General features: G+C 33.7%; 1 protein-coding gene across 2 annotated transcripts in view; it reads right to left on the reverse strand.

The window, feature by feature from the left end:
• Positions 1-21560, reverse strand: part of chm (lysine acetyltransferase chameau) — a 245508-nt gene that overhangs the window by 217718 nt on the left and 6230 nt on the right. The window contains exons 3-7 of one of the 2 annotated variants that reach the window (XM_072520184.1): positions 19875-20111; positions 16122-16639; positions 12953-13250; positions 7296-7675; positions 5328-6306 (exon numbers count right to left, since the gene is read on the reverse strand). In XM_072520184.1, the coding sequence (XP_072376285.1) occupies positions 6250-6306; positions 7296-7675; positions 12953-13250; positions 16122-16639; positions 19875-20111 (1490 nt within the window). In that variant the 3' untranslated portion in view covers positions 5328-6249. Of the gene's footprint in view, positions 1-5327; positions 6307-7295; positions 7676-12952; positions 13251-16121; positions 16640-19874; positions 20112-21560 lie in introns of those variants that run through there. The other variant, XM_072520183.1, reaches the window with a different exon arrangement.

Here is a 21560-nt window from a genome sequence, read left to right on the forward strand (position 1 = left end):
ACTCTTTATAGATACTTTACCGATATTGATGGTTTGCTTTTTATCAGTAAAGTATGAAATATGAGTAATAGCCTGGTCGCTGGTTACCTTTACACTTATATGATATTCACGAATTATTGATTTATATTTACATCTCTTTTCTACTAATAGAACCTAAAACTATAAAATTAAGCCGCTTGTCCCTATACAATGTAATTCATCAAACAAAGATAACAATATCACGAAGAACGGTGCGGTGATTGTTTCACACACTCGCCAATGAGAATTTAAGGTTATTTAGTGGAGTGACTTAGAAGACAACAGAAGGCAGAAAACATATATTATTAATAGAATTCCAAAAACGATGAACATATGCAATGAACAGTAAATTCATAAATAAGACTGAAATTACAAGAAAAACAAAAATTAATGTGTTCAAGTCAACATATAGCCCAGTATTAACTCTTGGTTGAGAGTCGTGGGTACTAACAGAACAACAAAATAGTAAAATACAGGCAGTAGAAATAAAATATCTGAGTTGAGTTCGAGGAGTTACCAAAAGAAATAGACTACGGAATACTCAAATAGGAGAATGTTTGCAAATCGAGTCAACATTAGAATATATAGACAGAAAGCGATTCAGTTGGTAGGGTCATCTTCAGAGAATGGATAATAAAAAACCGGTGAAAGAAATTTGGCAGGCAAAAACCCAAAGAAGAAAGAAGAAAGGTAAACCACAACAAACATGGAATAGAACTCAAGGAAACATTATCGAAAAAGGGGGAGCAACATGAAAAAAGCAGGGACACTGGCCAGAAATAAGAAAGAATGGTTAAAATTTGTACAATGTAAATATACAGTAGAATATAGTTAAGTTTACAAATAAGAATATGAATATTGAATTGTATTAAATTTGTATTATAATGTATTGTCTCCCTACACCACTATCTTTCATATTATGCACAAGAAACAACGCAGACACTCTTGACAAGAGCGAAATTTGCTTATGTAATGTCTGCGTTTCCTCCTTTCAGTCTGTCTTTTCTTTTTTAATTATTTTTCGGTTAAATGCATGTTAAAAATAATAAGATCTCGGGATTCGCTTTAGCCATATGTTACAGGTTAATAATTGCCGTTGCAACTTCATGACTTGGCATAATATTTTCTATTTCTTGTTCATCGAAAAACAATAAATCCGTGTACTCTTCTTATATACCAGTTTTTTGTCCATTCTGTTATGTTATTATTTACTTCCAAGATGACAACGCTCTCATCGAATTTGTGTTCTCATTACGCAGTGTCCTGTGTAAATTAATAGTGTCACGATTTTTTTGGAAAGCTTTTATTTCTTGACATTCAGTCTGTGTCTGTAGCAATGTTTCTATCTTGATCCATTGAATATCATTCTTTTTCGTCAGAACCTTTTTTTCATTTTTCCTTAATATTTTTGTTCTGTTTCTGGCTAGTAGAAATTGTACTATGTTTGTAAAACAAAGATTACAATTTCGTGTTTATTAAATAACGACATTTTCACGTTTTTCATGTTTTAATAAAAATTTAATATAGCGAAAAAGGAGTGGGTGAAACGAAACAAAAACTTTTGAAACCATCATTAAACTATTACATAAAAGTTTTGTCATTTCCTTTATTTCGGAGGTAATTTGTGATTTACATGTTACCCAAAACCATTTTTAAAGTAATTTGTGCTTTCTGGGAAAACACAACGATGTATGCACAAAGCACATCTATCACGCACGAATATTAGTCGCAAAAACTTCCCCTATTAGAATAAGCCTCATTAAAAGTCTTAAGTGGTTCATAGGAAGTGTAGTAATTTTTTCATCGACCGCCTCAGTGAGCGGTTCCGTTCCCCAAATCGACCCTCTCGCCTTCACCCAACACCATTGCCATCGCCTCGCCATTGCCGGACATTACTAATTCGCAAATATTCCCAAAAGTTCGACGACCGGTCGACGGAGACGCGTGTGCCGAAATCATGCGGTTTTTTCTGCATTCATCACCACTCTCTGACGATGGATACGTTGATCAATAACAGAGTCGGATCCAATACAATTGTTAAATATTATTTATATTGATACTATTTAAAACAAGCAAGCACTTTGTGTGTTTACATAACTGGTGACATGCCGTTATATTTTTACAAAATTTTACATTTTTTAGATTATGCATATATATATATATATATATATATATATATATATATATATATATATATATATATATATATATATATATATATATATATATATTTAACGTGATTATTTCGACCAAAAAACAATTTATAAATATGTTGGAAATATCGGGTATGTGGTCTATATTAAATAAAAAATCTTTGTTTTTTCTAAAGCTCAATATTTCGCCATTTATTTGATGGCTTCATCGGGAGTAAAGAAATTAAAAGATTATACACATAAATAAAATTGCATACTAAAATAACATTATTGTTGATGAAACTGTACATTTAATAAAATGCATGTTAAAATTTAAAATATCTTTGACCACGTTCGTTAACAATAAATAAGATGGAACTGGATAGTTCCATCTTATTTACTTACGGTACTTTTGTCCTGGTGTTGAGAAATCGGCCCCGAAGGTGGATGAACCACAATCTTGGTCAACGGCGTAGGGATGTAGAAGGCAAGGGGAAACCACTACATTAAAGATCCCTAGGATACCCAGTACAATAATCATGGTGTTAGAAACCAGATAGACTACATTATGATAAATGAAAGATACCATAATGCTGTTAAAGCCGTGAAAGCATACCTCAGAGCAGACGTGGCCTCAGAGGATTACATTCACACTTAAAAGACATCAAAGAATTCCTAAAATAGACAAAAGCAAGCTTAAATATGTGTGTATTGTTGGGATATTTATTGCGGAACCTATGGTTTAATTCGACTAATCATAACAAGCTTAAATAATGCCTTCAACAAGGACTGTATATGAACTGTAACAAACTGAACATAAACCCCAATGATATTGACGAGCACTAGTGTAAAAAAAAATAGTAAAGACCTCCACAAGGAGAAAAGAAGAATGGATGAATGACGAGATGCTCAATATGATGGAACAACGAAGACAATAATAATAATAATTGTAAGAACAAAGATAACAATAAATACAGGGATATTAACCAGGAGATGGAGTACTTGGAGTACTTACAATGGAGTACTTCATAGCAACGAATCAGAACAACTACCAAATGCTAAAGATTACAGCTATACCGCTGAAAATGAAGGGGAGCGTGGTGTTCTCGTTACCCGTCCCAAGGAATCTACTAATCGTAGATTATAATACATTCCTTTACTTCGAACTATCCATAGAAGATAAAGAAAGATGTATACGATTAACGAAAACGCAAATGGCGTGATCACCATCATCATCATTTGGCTCTACAACTCTATGTGAGTCTTGGCCGCGTTTACTATCTCCCTCCATTGTTGTCGGTCCTGAGCAGCTATTTCCCATTGCTGTATTCCCATTTTGCGTAGATCACTGGCTACTGCGTCCTTCCATCTCTTTCTTGGGCGACCAACTGACCTTCTGCCATCGGGCCTTTCCCAGAATGTGAGACGAATTATTGTCTTGTACACTCTTATGTTTGCTGGTATTGAGAGTATTTTTTATTTAAGTACGGTCATTAATGAGTAATATGCCCTGTTTCCTGCAATGATCCTGGCTGCGATGTCCTTTTCATATTTATTTTCAGATGTTATGATCGCTCCCAGGTACTTGAATTCTTTGACGACTTCAAAGTTGTATTCGTTGTTTGTTACGTTTTGTCTAACCCTTGGTCTTGGGTTCTTCGTAACCACCATGTACTTGGTCTTGTCCTCGTTGACCTTCAGACCAACTTCCTTGGCTCCGTTTTCGAATAGGGTGAAAATTTCTTTTGCATCTCAAGAGAGATGCATGTTAATCCATGTTAATTATAGCGGCCGTGATCACCGGCCGCTATAATTAACATGGATACAAGAACTCACTATATATTATATGAGCTCTACAATCGAATCAAAAACAGCACTTTCTGCAAGATGCTCAATGGGAAAAGACTCACTCGGAAACAAATAAAAATCCCCGATGGTCGCATAAACATTCAAGGGGAGGAACTACAGCATATAGTCATAGACGAAATGGCCCTAGGAGATGAACTAAGCAGTCCACATTGGCAATCATTAATTGATACTAGAGCCACGACGTCAATGATGGTTATCGGACTCATGGTGCTATGGAAATACCGACGGCACATTAGTAAACTATAGGCACTCAAAGGGTGGAGTTCAAAGGGTGACCACAAACTATCGACTATCGACTCCCAGCCAGGGAGCATTAGACCAGAGACAAACTGAGGGCACCAGAACGTCTATCCCCCTCACCACCTTTTCTTCGAACCAACCTGATTTTGAGATAAAGATTGAGTTGGAATCAGAGTCAAATCCATAAACTAGTATTATTAGGATTTTTAGTATTATATTTTAAATATTAAAATGTAGAAAGACGCTATTGAAAAAAGTAATTTAATGATTATTAGGTTATCGTTATTAACTTTATTAAATGTGAAGTGATTTAAATTGTGATTTATAAGTAACCATCTTTCTGTAACGGATATACCTAACATATCCATGAGAGCTTTCTCTATTTTGTTGTTAGAGTTATCAATATGGTTAATATTAAAATATTAACCAGTAATTTGTAAAGGGCCTCGTGTCTTTAGTGATATATTTGTTTATAATAATATAATGTTTGTCCACGTTAGCCCTACTATAAGACAGGAGAGTGTTTAGATATTAGCGTTGCAATACATATAAGGATGGAGGATGATCTCAACAGGAAAGACATAAATTTAGCAGCGGAACGTTGAGAAAGAGAGTTGTAAATAAATCATGTACTAGTAACTAACTTTGAACGTATATTAGTCCGGGTAGTGTCAATATATGGTCTTTGAGATGTGGTGAGTTTTATTAAACAAACAATACTTAGCAACCCTTGAAGGTAAGCAATTAGACTATTGAGCCTGCAGTTACCTTCAACTAACCTTATAGAAGAAATAAATATACAGTCCACGAGCTATCGAAGAAGTAAAAGATCCAGGTGGTGAAACTATTCCTGATCCTAAGCATAATCACCCTACCCGATCTTATACAGACTTATTACCATACCATACAATCTTATTACATGGCGATCCTGATATTACTTTAACCCTTTGCGAACGGATTTAATTATTATTTTTCAATATTTTCGGTTTTGTTATGAATAACTAATGCAAATAAAGATAACAAATTATATTTTTTGTAATAATGTTATTTTTGTTTATTATATGGGATTTAAAAAACAGGTGGTGCTTATAGGGGACCACTAGGGAATGACAACAATATAACAATATATTAAAATAAAAAAAGAAGTAAAAAGTTACTTTCGATGGAATTTAAAAAAACAATTTGTGCAGACTTATCAAACCGTTTTTTATACGGAACTACAGGTTTATATCTATTCGGGATAGCTTCAGTACTCTTTCTTTCTCTCTGTGGTAGTTCTGGATTAGACCCAATTAATCCAGTAGCTACAGCAAATCTAAATTCAAAGTTTTACCTTCATTGAACCGGTTTTTGAATAATATAAAAGCGTTGTTAACAGTTAAATCTAAGAAATGCCAAAAAAATCTGTGCCACCATTTTTTAGATTTTCTGTCCACTTTATGGTTTGCCACATGTTGATCAGATTTATCGACAAAATTCATATGTCTGTTATAATCCCTGTCTAAATGGGTGCATGTCCCGTATTTTTCTTTCTTTTCACTGTTTCGTATATTTCCTTTGCAAATACAACAGCTCTTCTTTACTCATTCGGGCATCGGTATCGCCTCTGTTCATGAATTTCTCGAGTTTTGTGTTTAGGCTCCTTTTTCGTCCTCTTCTTACAGTTCCACAAGTATATATACCATCATTTAGTAAATCTTACTCTAGTTCTACGCCATTAAAATATTATCAAAATATACTCTATAATGCTTCCCTACAAAGAAAGGGTAATATCTTTCACGACACGGGATCCAAGATTAGTTTTCAAGATTCCAGATCAAATCCAATTCCAGATCAAATTCCAGATCTGAGTCATTGCTCTCTAACTGAACATCACCAAAAACATGATTATTTTGTTCGTATTCTAAAAAATTTAATTCTATGTCGTCGTCAAGTTCTTCTTCAGATCGTGCATCTGAAATATATGACCCAGTGTTAGATGGCAGATCATCTAATAATGTATATCTGTCGTCAGAAGATAACTTGGTGACGTCAAAATGCTGTCTTTCTAAAAGCAAAGAAAGAATAATAAATGATAATGTTATGTCCTACTGGTCCCGTAAGGAACCACAAAAAAATATAACTGATATTTCGAAATGTATAAAATATTTTTTAAAATTTTATCATTATGTTACTTTATAATCATTATTACAAAAGAAAATTTACAAAACTTCTTCTTGATGTGCCTATCCGTTACGAATGTTGGCGATCATCATGGCAATCTTTATCTTATCTGCAGCAGCGCGGAAAAGCTGCACAGATGTTGTATTGAACCAGATTCTGAGGTTCTTTAACCAAGATGTTCTTCCTCTTCATTCATTCTTCTGAGGACCTCCTCCTTTGTGACTCGGTCAGTCCACGGGATCTTAAGCATTCTCCGATATAGCGACATCTCAAGCTACCGACCTTTGTGCAAGCAAAGTTACAAAACTTACCGGCCATTTAAAAAGTATGACTAAGGACTAAAGCACCTAATTATAAATCAAATAAACAAACAGTAACGGTTTTCACCTACAACTAAACAATTATAAACAGTCTGTTAAATACGTTTACAAGATTATGCTAGATTCTAACTCCGAACAGAGAGAGTATACTTTGCAATACCAAACGATGGTGAGAGGTTCCGGCTGGCCCACGATATAAAATTAAAATAATTGTGGTACTTGATTGGAACTTCTTAGACCCAAAAGGGTTTAAAGGGTTAAAACTTTAATATTTCAACCAAAAAAATATTTACTTCTAGTTAGAAGGTATTAAATGTTTAGCTAAACTTTGTTACAGTAATTGTAGATAATTGAAAGAAGCTTTTGAACATAAATACTAATAAAAATATTGTAATATGTTAAAAATGTTGTCAAATCAAAATTCAATATTATTTAACATTTTTACAGTTTAATAACATCGTTCCCCATTTTTTACACCACAACAGGTACAAAAGGTGTTATCAACTTGGTTGATTATATAATATATTAATAAACTAATGCACAATCCACTTACCTTACTGAAGTACCCCACTGTGTGGCATCCCTCATTATCCACCATGGTCATCACATAAAACAAAAACGGCTCCACGTCATAGTATAAAGTTTTGTGGTCCAAGAAAAACTTAGCAAGAAGGCACAAATTTTGACAGTACTGTTTATACCGCTTTCCGTCCACTTCCCACACCGAAATCTTGTCTCTACGATACACTTCTTCTCCCGGGGGATGGCGCCACACGCACTTTACTATATGACGGTGCAAAATCGTATGTGACTTCATATATCGAAGGCAGAACTCGCAGATGTATAGTTTTGGGAGTCTGGCGTAATCTTCTGGGTAGGGACTTTGGTACCAAACCTCCATCTCGAATTTACCCATTTCTATGTATTTTGTTCCTATTGAAAATGGTCTATTTTAGTATGAAGATATGCATACATTATACGAGTACTTAAATAGTGAGTTAGCACGATTTTTTAATTCGTGTAAAATATTTTCTTAACTATGGATCTTTATAGTTGGACATTATACCATGCACTGGAATAAGTGTAACCACTTCAACATAAGCAAACCGTTCACAGCGGTCGGTTTTTGAAATAATTATAGTATATTGCTATGGCAATACAATTCGGTCAACACAAATCGGTTTTAAGGGAGGACTAGGAACAAGAGAGGCAATTTTATGTTTGAACACCTTAATACAAAACTGTTTAGATCAACGAAAAGATGTCTACCTCACCTTCATCGACTACGAGAAGGCATTTGACAATGTTAAACATGATATCATGATGGAACTACTACATAGGGCCAACATTGACCAGAAGGAGATCAGAATTATTCAGAATCTATACTGGAACCAAATGGCAAAGGTGAGGATTGATCAAGACCAATATACGGATGAATTTGAAATCCGGATAGGTGTCCGCCAAGGCTGCATACTCTCTCCAATGCTTTTTAATTTATATGTTGAAAATATATTTGCGGAAGCATTAGAAGACACGGAATTAGGCATTAAGGTGAACGGCATACCAATTAGCAACCTACGCTATGCGGACGACACAGTGATTATAATTGATAATTTGAAAGATCAGCAGTTATTACTTGATAGGGTGAATAGCATAGGTAAAAAATATGACCTCAAAATCAACATTTTGAAAACGAAATATATGGTCATTAGCAGAAACCCTCCAGAAAACCCGATAATATGCATAGGTGACGATCGCATAAAACGCGTGAAAACTTTTAAATACCTTGGCACCACAATCAATGACCAATCGGATCCACAACAAGGGATAAAAACCCGAATACAAATGGCAAGACAAGCTTTTGTGAAATTCAGACCGCTCCTATGTAATCAAAACCTAAAATTCGAAATACGCTACAGAATGGTCAAGTGCTACATATGGTCCATCTTGCTTTATGGCATGGAAACGTGGACTTTGAAAAAAAACATCTATCAACAAACTTGAAGCATTTGAAATGTGGTCATTGAGAAGAATGAGCGTCAACGTGGAAAGAGAACTCTTTGAATTAATTAAAAAACGCAAGATTGGTTACCTTGGGAACATATTGAGAGGAGCAAAATATGAAATACCACAGTTAATCCTACAAGGGAAGATCGAAGGTAGGAGAGGAGCCGGCCGCAAACAATTATCCTGGTTAAGGAATATTAAAGAATGGACAGGAATACACAATACAGGCGAGCTGTGTCACGCCGCCAAGAACAGAATTCTAGTAATGAGATAGTCGCCTACGCACTTTGGTGTATGGCATGTTAAGAAGAAGAAGCTATGGCAATAAAGTTTCGAACTTTACATCATGTCAGTACTATTTTTATTGGAAATAAGCCACAATTTAGGTTTAAAATAAGTTTATTTTTAATGTTTCAATTTCCACTTTGCAAATCGTTCTCAAAATACCATAATAGAACGATTTCCGAAGTGGAAATTGAAACGTCAAAAATAAACTTATTTAAATTTAAATTGTGGCTTATTCCCTATAAAAAATAGTAATTGCATTAAGATGCCACAAGAAAATAGCTTCAGAACAATATTTATATGTCTGTTCAAAGACATGAAAAAAAATCGATTTTTTTTAACGAGAAAGTACATAATATAAAACATTGTTTTAAAGCTTTTGAAATATTGATTTCAAATAATGTATTTGATTCGAAATTTTACATGTTCTAAGTTATGCGAAAAAGAGTTTTAATATATGTACACTTAAAAAGATTATTATAGAAATATGTTATATTGTCACTTAAAATTGTACAATTTTATGGACAAAGCTTACAAAAAGTTAGAAAAATAACAATAACAACTTAAAATTTACACAAACTGTTTTGACTTGATTGTCATTAAAGAAAATGCCTTATTGAAAATACAGACAAGCCTATCTAAGAAATTACTGAAATTCTAGTCCACGTGCACAGAGGGAAAGTGCCGCCCAGAAATCAAGCACAAATTTTGAAATTTGGGTAAATTTTGGGAAAATCCTACCTAGACATTGGGTTTTCGAGGATGGTTTGTTGAGAGTATTAAACTTGGTATATACTGCTTCATGATCAGATAGTTCTGCATTAATAATTGTAAAGTTTACATCAAGAGGTGAGAAATCTGAGACAATATAACCAATTATGGTAGATATTGTTTTGGTAATTCTTGTAGGAGAATTAATATGCATTGTAAAACCATACGATTCGAATATTAAGAATTAATTCGAAAAAAAAAAAAATAAATAAATAATGGATTTTTGTCCGATTTAGTGAAGTTTTGGTAGATGATAGTGGATATTTTCTTTTAAATAAGTTAGTAAAAAAACTTTATGTAATCTAAACTATTAAAACTAAATGAATGATTTAATATGAATATATCAATGTAACAAATTGCAACTAACAACTAATACTGGATACAGAAACATAAACGAATTGCAGAGTAGTTATAAGCTTGTAGCATTTTTTATCCCCTCTGTATATCATAAAAATTACATAAAGCGATAATTCCCGGGAGTTGGCTGTATACCATATAGTTAAAAAACTCGAACATGGAAGTAAAACACTTCTGTGGTATATTTAATTAAAATTAAATTAAAAAATCCAAATGTTCAGAACGTTTTCGGACTAAGTCCATCTTCAGTGAACTTTTGTAGTACTTGCGTAAATAACCGCAAAACCAAACAGCAGTTGGGTTTACATTGATGAAACCATACTTGAAAGTATTAAATTTTACGGCAGTATGTCGATGAGTGCAGTAAGTCCCTACTCGAAAAAATTATGTCTACATCCAAACTGTCGGCATGGACGAAGCCAACTAAGTTGGCTTCGTCCATCGTCGTGGAAAACGTATATTAAAAATTCCTACCGGCTCATGATAATTACGACGAGATTCACCATAAACTACGATCATTTCGCATTTTTCTTCTAAATTACTAGATTGTACCAGTTTTAAGTCACAATAAAAGATTTTTTTTTTTAAATAGTAGCAAAACTGTTATTACTTTTTATTTTTGAGAGCTGATAAAAACCATTAATCTGCTATACAACGAAAAGTTACATATTTGACATCAGTAGTTCAAGAGCTTTTAAATAAAGTTCCATATGACGTAGTTTCTCATTAAAAAAATCGAATTTATGAATCTGAATACAGTGGAACTTGGACATTACGGCCTCGGTAGTTACGTCATCTCGGTCGTTACGTCATCTCGGTTGTTACGTCAATATTTAATAGGTCCGGCCAAAAACTATTCAATAACATTATTAAAAACCTGGTTTTATCAGCTAAAAATAAAGTAAGCCTCGCCTATAGCATTATAAAATTTTACAGTAGGTTGTCTTTTTCTATTTTATAAAGAATAAAGTGCAATGCGTTTCCGGCGTTGCGGCATTGTTTCTTCCAAAAATGTGAGAAAGCCCAATTATCCCTTCTGTTTACAGTTATGTGACCTTGATAGTTCTGTGATTTCTCATTTATCAGCGCCATCCTAACAGTCAAATTTTCTGTTTCAGAACAGTCAGATAAGAAATTTTCGCTACCGTGAAATTGTGTTCGCCTCGTTTTCTTTTTAGATTTTAATTCAGTAATTAAGAAAAATATTAGGAAGTACATTCGTGGTGATGTAGATTTAGCTCTACTCAAATGGTTCAAGCAGTGTCGCAGTTCTGATATTCCTGTGTCCGGGCCACTTTTAAAGGAGAAAGCTTGTAGCATAGCTCGGAAAACTGTTTGGTAAAGATTTCACATGCTCTAACCGCTAGCTGGATCTGTTTAAAGTCCGGCACTCAATTTCTTTCGCGAAAATTGTTGGAGATGCAAAATGTGTGGACGAGAACGTGACAGATGATTGATTACAAAACACATGGCCACAACTAAAGCAACCATACAAGGATGAAGATATCTTCAATGGCGATGAAACTGATGTCTTTTACAAATTAACGCCATACAAAACGTTAAACTTCAAAAATCAAAAATATGTCGGAGGAAAGCTTTCAAAAGTCACAGCTTTTGTTTGTGCAAACGTGACAGGTACAGAGAAAAGAAAGGTTTTGGTTATTGGGAAAACATTACATCCTAGATGTTTCAAAAACATAAAAACACTGCCTGTAAACTACACACAGCCAACAAAAAACGGGACAAGGAACGCTCTCAAAAAAAAAAAAAAAAAAAAAAAAAAAACTTCTTCTCTTAGTTGACAACTGTGCAGCCCAGCCCATCCCAAGTTTAATTTGACCAATATCAACCTAGTTTTCTTACCAACCAACTGCATGAGTGTCTTGCAGCCTATGGACCAAGGAGTCATAAGAAGTTTAAAGTGCCATTATCGGAAACAGCTTTTGAAATGATGATTTTTTGTATGGACAGTGGGGAACCCGTGAACATTACCATCCTTGATGCAGTTCAGTTTTTAGGCAATGCGTGGAATGCGGTTACGTCAGTGATAATTTGTAAGTGCTTTCGTCAAGCTAAATTGACTGTAGTTTTTCCCAATGTTCAGGATGTTGACGAGGATGGCGAAATGCCTTTGTCAGAGTGGATACAAAAATTTAGTGTAAACCAGAGAGAGTTTGGAACTGATCTTGATTTCAGTAGACGATCAGGTAGAAACATTTCAAGTTTTAAGTGACAAAGAAATTGTGGAACAAGTGCAAAATTTGAAAATGGATGTTGATGAAGATAATTAAGAAGAAGAAGACGGCGTTGATTGTCCTACAATCCAAGAAGTAATGAGAGCTGCTGAGACCATATCCAGGTTTTGCCAGTTCACGTAGACATCTACAAATACCAAAGAAGCAGCTCAGATTATTAAGGACACTACAGAAAAACTTTATTTTTCGGAAAGGGTTGTGCAGAAGAAAATAACTGACTTTTTCAGCATTAGAGAACTTCTTCATAAAAAATATAAGTTTCATATACATGATATGTTTTATTTCTTAATTTTTTTATCCTAAATGCATCTGTAATAATAATGGTTGTAATAAAATTTTGCCTCATTAAAATTTCATTTTTTTCTACCTCTTTTATTACGCCACTCTGATATAGCGTCATTTTTTTACTGGACCCTTCAATGACGCTATAACCAAGTTCCACTGTATATACAAAGTAGAATTTGTACGTAATTAAATATGTTTTAATATAAATTATACACATAGTGCAGATGCAAATGTTTCATCTATATCTTACCTTTGGAACTCGGAAGGTTCTTCAGATCTTCCTCGATCATCTCGCTTGCCAAAGCTTGAGCGTCTTGAAACAACTTTAGATCGTACTCTGGTACGAAGTTGTTGAGATCTGGTTCCTTCGTGCGATCAACGCACGGTTTTATATCTTCAATTATTTCCATTTTGAATTTGGCTCTCATGTCCCTTATTCGTTGCAAAAACTGTTTTTGTTCGGAACTGGCATTCGGTCGTGGTGTTTTCTTGTGAAATTCTAGAGCTTTTTTTCGAGCTTCTTCTCGCTTCTTTCTTTCGTCGAGCAACTAGAATGTTATAAAAAAAAGTAAGTTAATACATTAAAAAATTGAATACAAAATTTGCAAGTTGAAACACAAACTCAAAAAATGTGCTTAAATATTAATACTGTTTGACTACTGAAGAATTCGTAGATGAACAAATACAATTAATACAAAGATATACAGGGAGAGTGAAGGATATGCGAATTGCTCCCATACCGGATTAAATAAAAACATGGATGCAGGGGATAAGACTTTCAGCATTAAGTTTTTTAACAGTCCATGCCATTCAAACACAACTTTAAGGTGCTAGAGCTTTACAAATTTGCGGGGAACTATTCGTCGGTGACCAAAAGAACATAATTTGATCCCTGAATTGCTGCTCAAGTTCATCGGAAAACGAGACTATATTTAATGAGAGAGCATCATAATTGGTTTTTCCTCCTATGTGTCATCTCCTAGATTGTTGGTAGAATTTGTAAGAGAAATTGAAAAATACTAAATCCAGATAGCGACCATGCTATCGGGAGGAGATGGAAACACAACGGGGAAAATTAAAAACATAAGTACACATTTGTGTACAGTGGCAACAATACGGGAGAAGCAGACGAGTAAGCTTCTATGTCTTTGGAAACACGAGAGAAAAGATAATGAAGTTTAACCCAATAAATGAAAGAATAAAGAAAAAACAAATGATAATGGGAACAGAATATGTCAGTTAGGATAAATATTCCTAACAACAAAATTTGAAATAAAAAGACACAAAAATAACTTTCGGGAATATAAAAAACCAATTAGATAACAGAATAGCTTCAAAGTACAGTAAAATCTTCCCTGTACGTTGATTCCCAGTGTTCAAAGTTCCTAAACGTAGATTATACACATGGAGGTCACCAGCTGACAATAACAACAAAATAGTCAGAAATAAAATAAATTATATTATCGTCAACAGAAGATATAGACATTCTATAATATTATCCAAAAGTTATCCAGGATCGGACATATCCTTCGATCACAACCCGGTTGTTTTGTCGATGAGAGTGAAACTAAAAAATGTAAAGCACCCAAGCTCCATAAAAATCATGACTACAAGGCGGCTCAAACAAAACAACACATATGAAGAAACCAAATTTAAAATAATCGAGAACTTAAGAAAAGTCAACGAAGACATGCAGGAACCTGTAACTATTGACCAAAAATGGGAAAAAATTCAACATGCCCTTGTGCCAGTTGGAAAAGAAACCAACCACTTAGAGAAAAAAGAAGACCTTGGATGAACAGTAGAAATTCTTAAACTTATGGAAGAACGAAGAAAACTTGAAGCAAAAGACCTGAATAAATACAAAGAAATTTAGAGAAGCATCAGAAAGAAAATTCGAGAGGCAAAAGAGAGGAGGCTCTCCGACAGATGCAAAGAAATAGAAGATCTGGATATAAAGTATGATAGCTTTAATTTACTCAAAAAAAATTAAAAGAAGTGACAGGTTCTAGAAAAAGCACAGCTCACTAAGAACGAATATCCCTAAAAATGATAAAGGAGATTATTCATCGAATTATTAAAATTCATTGAGGAAGATGTTATAGTTTTTAACAATGTATGGATATACTTCCAATATTTTTCTTATTTGTTTTTATTACTGATGCCATTGAGAATTGTTATTCAGTTTTGTTATGAATTGTTATGTATGAAAAAAATGGCTGACACTATTTTGTGATGAGAAAAGTCCTATTAAGTGTCGCTACACACATGATTGTTTTGTGTTGTCTTTGTTCGACTACCATAAATTATGTCATTGTGTCATTATGTCATTTGGTTGTTACATATTATAACCGATGGGACCTCTCCCACTCCCACTCACTCGTTTTCAATTTTGACATTAACAATTTGGCTTTAGGATATGTTACATTGTACAGATTCATTTATATCCACAACAATATCTGAGAATAACCTTAACTCCCAGTTATCGGGGAAAACAGGATTTCAATTTACTTTTATTTTTTAGTTGAAACGATTTCATACATGTTTAAATATTGTTTTGTTACTTTGTCTAAATTGACATTTTTATTTACTTTTGAGCTACTCTAAGTTCTTTGGCAGATAATGTCTGATTGAATTCATTGTTTAGTATGGAATTTTATTGTTAATGTAGTAATTTATTTAATGGACTTTATATTTTTAACTTTATATGTAGGACAACAGAAAGAAACAAATGCATGCGAAAGCGATGGACTCGAAGAAAGCAGAAAAAAATTAAATCAGATATATTTCACTCAGCTAAGGAAATTCTTAGCGAAAGAAAAATAAAGATAAAATTGTTTCTAATTGAAACACTCTATGGGTCTACACAGAAGTGAAGGAAAAATATAAAGAAAAGAAAAAGTTTACCTGGAATATAATGTCAACTAAGATATAACAAGGGTACGACAATTATTATGTGAATTACGAATTAATATGAAACTAAACATATCCTCTTAGAAGAAGAATCAAAAATGATAACTGGGATCGTTTTTCAAAAGAAATTGTGCATGAATTTTATGGTATATAAAAGGTAATATAACGTTTTATAAAAGGTTAAAGAACAGGTGAAGGAACTAAGAGACTATTGGACATTTTAAATTATTTAGTTTGTTTCAATTTGATGTATCTTTTGGTGAAGTTCGAATCTACCTCTCACAACCTCTGAGTTGGCTAAAGCATTGTAGGTTACAAATATATGAGCCAAACGTAGTTCAGCAAAAAGATACTGGTTGAATGAATTTATAGCAAAAACGATGCCAAAAAATCTAAAAAAGGTATATGGTTAAACGCTGTTAAGAAGATATCACAACAACATAAAGAAGCACTTCCCAAGGATTCTTCTCAGGATCTATCTTAGAGATATTTATTATTATAATTACCTGTTTGCATTTATCCTGCGATATATTGTGATATTTAGGACAACCTTCCAACGTAAAGTGCTTCTCAAATTTGCCGCTCAGATGGCCATTACTATCACAACCTTCCAGAGGGCAACATCTTTCCTCTTCAACAGGGGAATCACTATTCTTGTGTTTACTTTCTCTCCGTTTCTTAGTTTTACCCTTACTAACTGCTGGTGCCTTCTTAACAGGAGATCTAGACAATGACCTTTTAGTGCTCTCAGTATCGGAATCAGTATCAGAATAAACGTTTTTGCCCAGGACGTGTTTAGATTTTCTTGTACTCGCCGATCTGGTCAGTTTTCTCGTCACTTTACTCTTTGAGGGATTTTCATTTTCCGATTCGCTGTTGGGAGCTTCTTTATGCACGACTGAAGGCTTTTTCACTGGTTTTTTCACTACTTTTCTTGTAGTTGTTGAGGATTCGGCACTGCTTTCGCTGTCTGAACTGCTGCTTGTGCCTGACACTGAAGAAGCGGCTGAAGAGGCAGAAGATTCTAAAAAATGTGTAACAACTGTTATAAAAATCAAAAATTATAAATAATGCAAAATAAAATTACTTTAATGTATGAAGAAGAAAGAATAAGTATAATATCACCAATGACGAAAACAATATTTTTTCAGTTTAATACATAATACGAACAGTTTCCATATGTAATTTACTATTTTTATTGGGAATTGACCACAATTTTAGTTTAAAATACTATGAAGTAAGAAAGATTTCTGAAAGATACTCTACCTAAACGGTACAGTATCTGATTTTCTAACGAAGTTCCGAGTTTGACAATTGAGTAGTTCAAAGAAATGGCCTAAACTAGCTGTATAAAAGGAAATTATAAAGCAGGATGTTGTCTCTCTCATATACTGTTTAAAATTTACACCCGAAAAGCTCTAGAGGTATTGATAGAAAACTGTTCAAGAATGGGAATAGAAATCGAAGACCTTGTTATTTGTAGATAGCCAGGTAATAATATAGGGTGTATTTTGGAGAGTACAGGCTTTGTGGAGGTAGTATTTTTTATTTAAGATGGTCGCATCTAGATACTTCTAGACCTCGCATCTAGACCTCGCAAGGCAGTGAACTTTCACTTGTGACTCCATGTGGTACATGCTGATAACTGCATCGACCTGCAGGCTAAATTAAGCGGTGAGACTATGGTGAGAAGAAAACTAAGTCGTGACAGTAGGCGATCGCAAAAGGGAACATAAGCAAGAGCTCAACGAACTTCAATGCTTATGTCTTACACTGTAGATAGTGCAGCCATGAAAAAAGCAAATGGAAACCACCTCATTAAGTCGATAAAATCAAATATATCATTTAATTTGCCTTTAACAGGTTCGTAATAAACTATACGGGCCGCCCTACGTAAATTTAAAATTCCCGGCAAATGTTCGTCAATTGCCGCGAGTTGGGTCACTATGATTGGCAAAGCGTATCCCCTACTTTCGAAATACAACGAGTCACCAAGCTCGTTCGGTTCGGTTACTTACCAAAATTTCTTTTACTCGTTTTTGAGGAGGTGAAAGCATCCAGTCGTTTTGTCGTGCACTGTGAAAATTTAAGTACCGCCATTTTGCATAAATCTTTCTAATTTTTATTTTACATCATTTTATCTTTCTTATTTTTTAAAATCATTTCATTACTTTTCGCATCTTTATTTTAAAACATTTTATCACCTTTCTTATCTTTATATTAAATCATTTTATCGTCTTTATCTAAATCAAGTTGTACTGTAGATGATTCTTAAAAAAGACATTCTTAAAAAACACCGACATCCACATTAAGAGTCCTAGGGCACCTGGATAAGGGCATGCACTTGGTAATACATTGTATTTATAATCCCAAAAAAACTAAGCAGTGCCGCCACGTGGTTGTACCATTTTTTTTCTTTCCTTGCTGGACGTTGTAGGCAAACATGTCCACTAATAAGTTTTATTGCTGTATACATTTTTCCAGCGGCCTACGCTTTTATTTTTGAGTGTAGCCCCAAAAATGTCTTGACATTCTACCTCACAAGCGGCGAAGTGTGTCTTTTTAATATAGACAATAATTAATATGGGCAAATGAGTTTTTTTTATCTTATTTGATTGATTAGAGTGCATTTTAAAATTCAGTTCTATTTGACTACGTAAGGCGTAGTAAATGCATCTAGTAGCATCTTTTTTATTTGTAAATAATATAAATATAGAAAATTTTAACTTGAAAATTATTATACCGGGAAGAAATAAGATGAGTTAATTGATAGTCGATCTCTATTTAATTTAGAAATCTAATAAGTATTTTAATTAAAGGTTAATATTAGGTATTCTATTCTAAGATACCAAAGAAATATGTTGTTTTTTTTTTTGATAATAAGCATATTAACTTTCTTCTTCTTCTTCAGGTACCATCTCCGCTACGGAGGTTGGCAATCATCATAGCTATTTTAATTTTTGAGGCAGTAGCTCTAAAAAGTTGTTTTGAGCTGCATCCAAACCATTCTCTAAGGTTCTTGAGCCATGAAATTCGTCTTCTTCCGATGATTCTTCTGCCATCTATCTTTCCTTGCATTATGAGTCGCAAGATGCCATACTTCTCACCCCGCATCACATGTCCGAGATACTGTAGCTTTCTTTCTTTAATTGTAAGTTCAACTTCCTTCTCTTTACCTATTCTTCTCAGTACTTCATTGTTCGTAACTCTATCTACCCAGGAAACCCTCATAATTCTTCTATAGGTCCACATTTCAAAGGCGTTAAGTCGTCTCATTGTGTCTAGATTTAACGTCCATGATTCCACTCCATAGTATAGTACACTGTATACGTAACATTTTGTTAGGCGTACTTTAAGAGCTTTATATTAACTTTAGCTCTTTCCAATACTTTTATATTTCATTTTTATTGCCTAAAGACATTTTCCAGAATGTGTATTAATAAAATAAACTAATTTGATATTTTTTTTTTGTTACATACATTTCAGCATAATTTTTGTTATTTTGGAGAAGATCTTTTCATTATAATGGTCTGAAAAGATTTTCGGGCATTTGATGTCTGAAAGCACCACATCATGCAGGATTTAACCAACATACGAACAATGCAACGAAAGTGAAGTATTACTCCACACTGTACAGGCCAGGATCCCTACTATAAGAATTGTCAGCAGTTTTGTCTATTAATTTACTCATATTTTATTGTCGCTGTTATAACTTTCAATTAAATAAAACACATACATGTTACAAAGAACAGCAACATTGCAGACGTCAAAGAGAGAGTCGAAGAGTTACTAAATAGCGCAGGAGACCCTTCGCACATAGTGAAGTGTCCCCATGACAGAGCCATGTCCGGCGCATGTTTCGCACTCTTCTCTTTCGTACTCTCATAACCACGTGTCCTCATATTATTATTCTAACTTTTAATTTTATGCAACTGTTCCAGTATTATGATTGATAATTCCACAATATTTTCTCTTTGTATTTGTATCACTTACACAAGTTAATTTGTAATGAATCTGGTAATTTTTAATAAATTTGTTTTTATACACATAAAAAAGATCATAATTGCCAGTTGTTTTCTTTTTCGTTGTTAAAGTATTCCAACAAACTGAGTATAAATTGTTGATATCTCCCACTTATTAATTTCCAAGTACTTTTAAACTTTTAAATTATTATAGTTATTATCGTTATGATTATTAAAAAAAAATCTAAATAAACAAGTTTCATATACTACCTACTGGTATTTTCTTTTTTTACGTACCAACAATCTCCTTTGATTTAACTTTATCCTCCTTCTTTTCATTTCTAACCTTTTCCACAGTTCGTGCCTTAGCCCTTGGTTCTGGTTTCACTTTTGGTTGGTGTTCCTTGTGGCTTTTTTCCTTTATAGAATCTGACTCTGAACTATTCTCAGGTGAAAAAATACTTTTCTTCTTATTAGCATCTGTGTTGTTCTTGGCAGCAACTTTTTGGGCACGAATTTTTGGGGGCTCTTTTCCTATAAAAACAAAACTAATTAGTAATCAGTGACGGCTCTACTATTAGGCCACATGGGCGCCCCCCTAACAATAATATTCCATGATAAAAGCAAGCAATAAAATTATTTTGACTTTTTATAAATCGTATATAACAATAAACTTCTCACTAAATATTTTGTATATATCACTAATATTCAAGATAACTTTTATCTTAGGTTACATTTCTAAAAATGGTGCAAGTTGGGCTCTCTTTTATTCCTAAGAGTGGCAAATTTACTGGTTCACAAAAAACAATTTGGAAAATAAACCAGGTAAATTCACCATAGATGCCTTGCATTATCTTGTTAAATGTCATAAAAAGGTCATCTCGTCAAAAGAGTGTATTACACATATTATGTGTTTTCATAGAAATTTGATAACACCTCACTGGACTCTATTAACTCTTCTGCAACAGCAAAACATATAGCACCTTTCATCATCAAATGGATTCCTTTCATGCTCACGACTATAGTCCAACAATCAATTAAATAGGGTGACCGGTTCATTGTCAAGAAACACTTTACACTACTAACTATTGGAAAATTATACATTTCCAGCGGCGTCGTTATTTTGTTATTTTTTAGGATTGAAATATTTTATTTGAAATTAATTCCATCATGACGTCTCTGTAGATACCTTTGTAGGTCGTTCTGTGATTTTCTTACCTGTTCAAATCTTGTCTTCCTATAACAGGAATATAGGTACGTGACTTTCTACGAATAATGTTTTCCCTGATTTCAGAATATAATTTCTTAAATTCACGCATATCATTGAACAATGATTCATGTTATCTAAAAACTGTAATATCAGTTTTGTCTTTACCATCTCATAGATACAACAATCAGCTAATCTCTATTAAAGATTAACTATCGAGAAGGAGATAAAAGATTAACTCTCAACAGAGAGAAAGAATTCAGAGCATTCTATAAGGAAGTTAATATCAACAGAAAATAATTCAAGGCAACCACAAGACAATGCAGAAGTCAGAATAGCGACCTATTAACAACAAGGAAAGATGTATTAAATAGATGAATAGATGGGTGGAATACTTTAACCAGGCACTTAATATAGAGGAAGAATAGGAAAACCTGGAAGGCGACAGAGATCAGGTAAAGGAAACAGAAGAGAGAGAAGAGGAACCACCAACGATTCTTGAAGTTAAAGATGCAGTTAAAAAACTAGCCAGAGACAAATCACCCGGAATAGATAATCTCCAAGCTGAACTATATAAAAAAGGTAGCCATGGTACCATAATGGCATTACAGCAGCTTATAAAAGAAATATGGACACAGAAATCCCTCTCCAATGATTGGAATATTGGAATACTTTGCACCATACACAAAAAGGAGATATCTTTGAATGCTCTAACCACAGAGGAATTACGCTTCTAAATGCAGCGTTAAAAATATTTTCCACAGTACTATGTGACC

This window comes from Diabrotica undecimpunctata, chromosome 1 (genome assembly GCF_040954645.1).
Source record: "Diabrotica undecimpunctata isolate CICGRU chromosome 1, icDiaUnde3, whole genome shotgun sequence".
Lineage (NCBI taxonomy): Eukaryota > Metazoa > Arthropoda > Insecta > Coleoptera > Chrysomelidae > Diabrotica > Diabrotica undecimpunctata.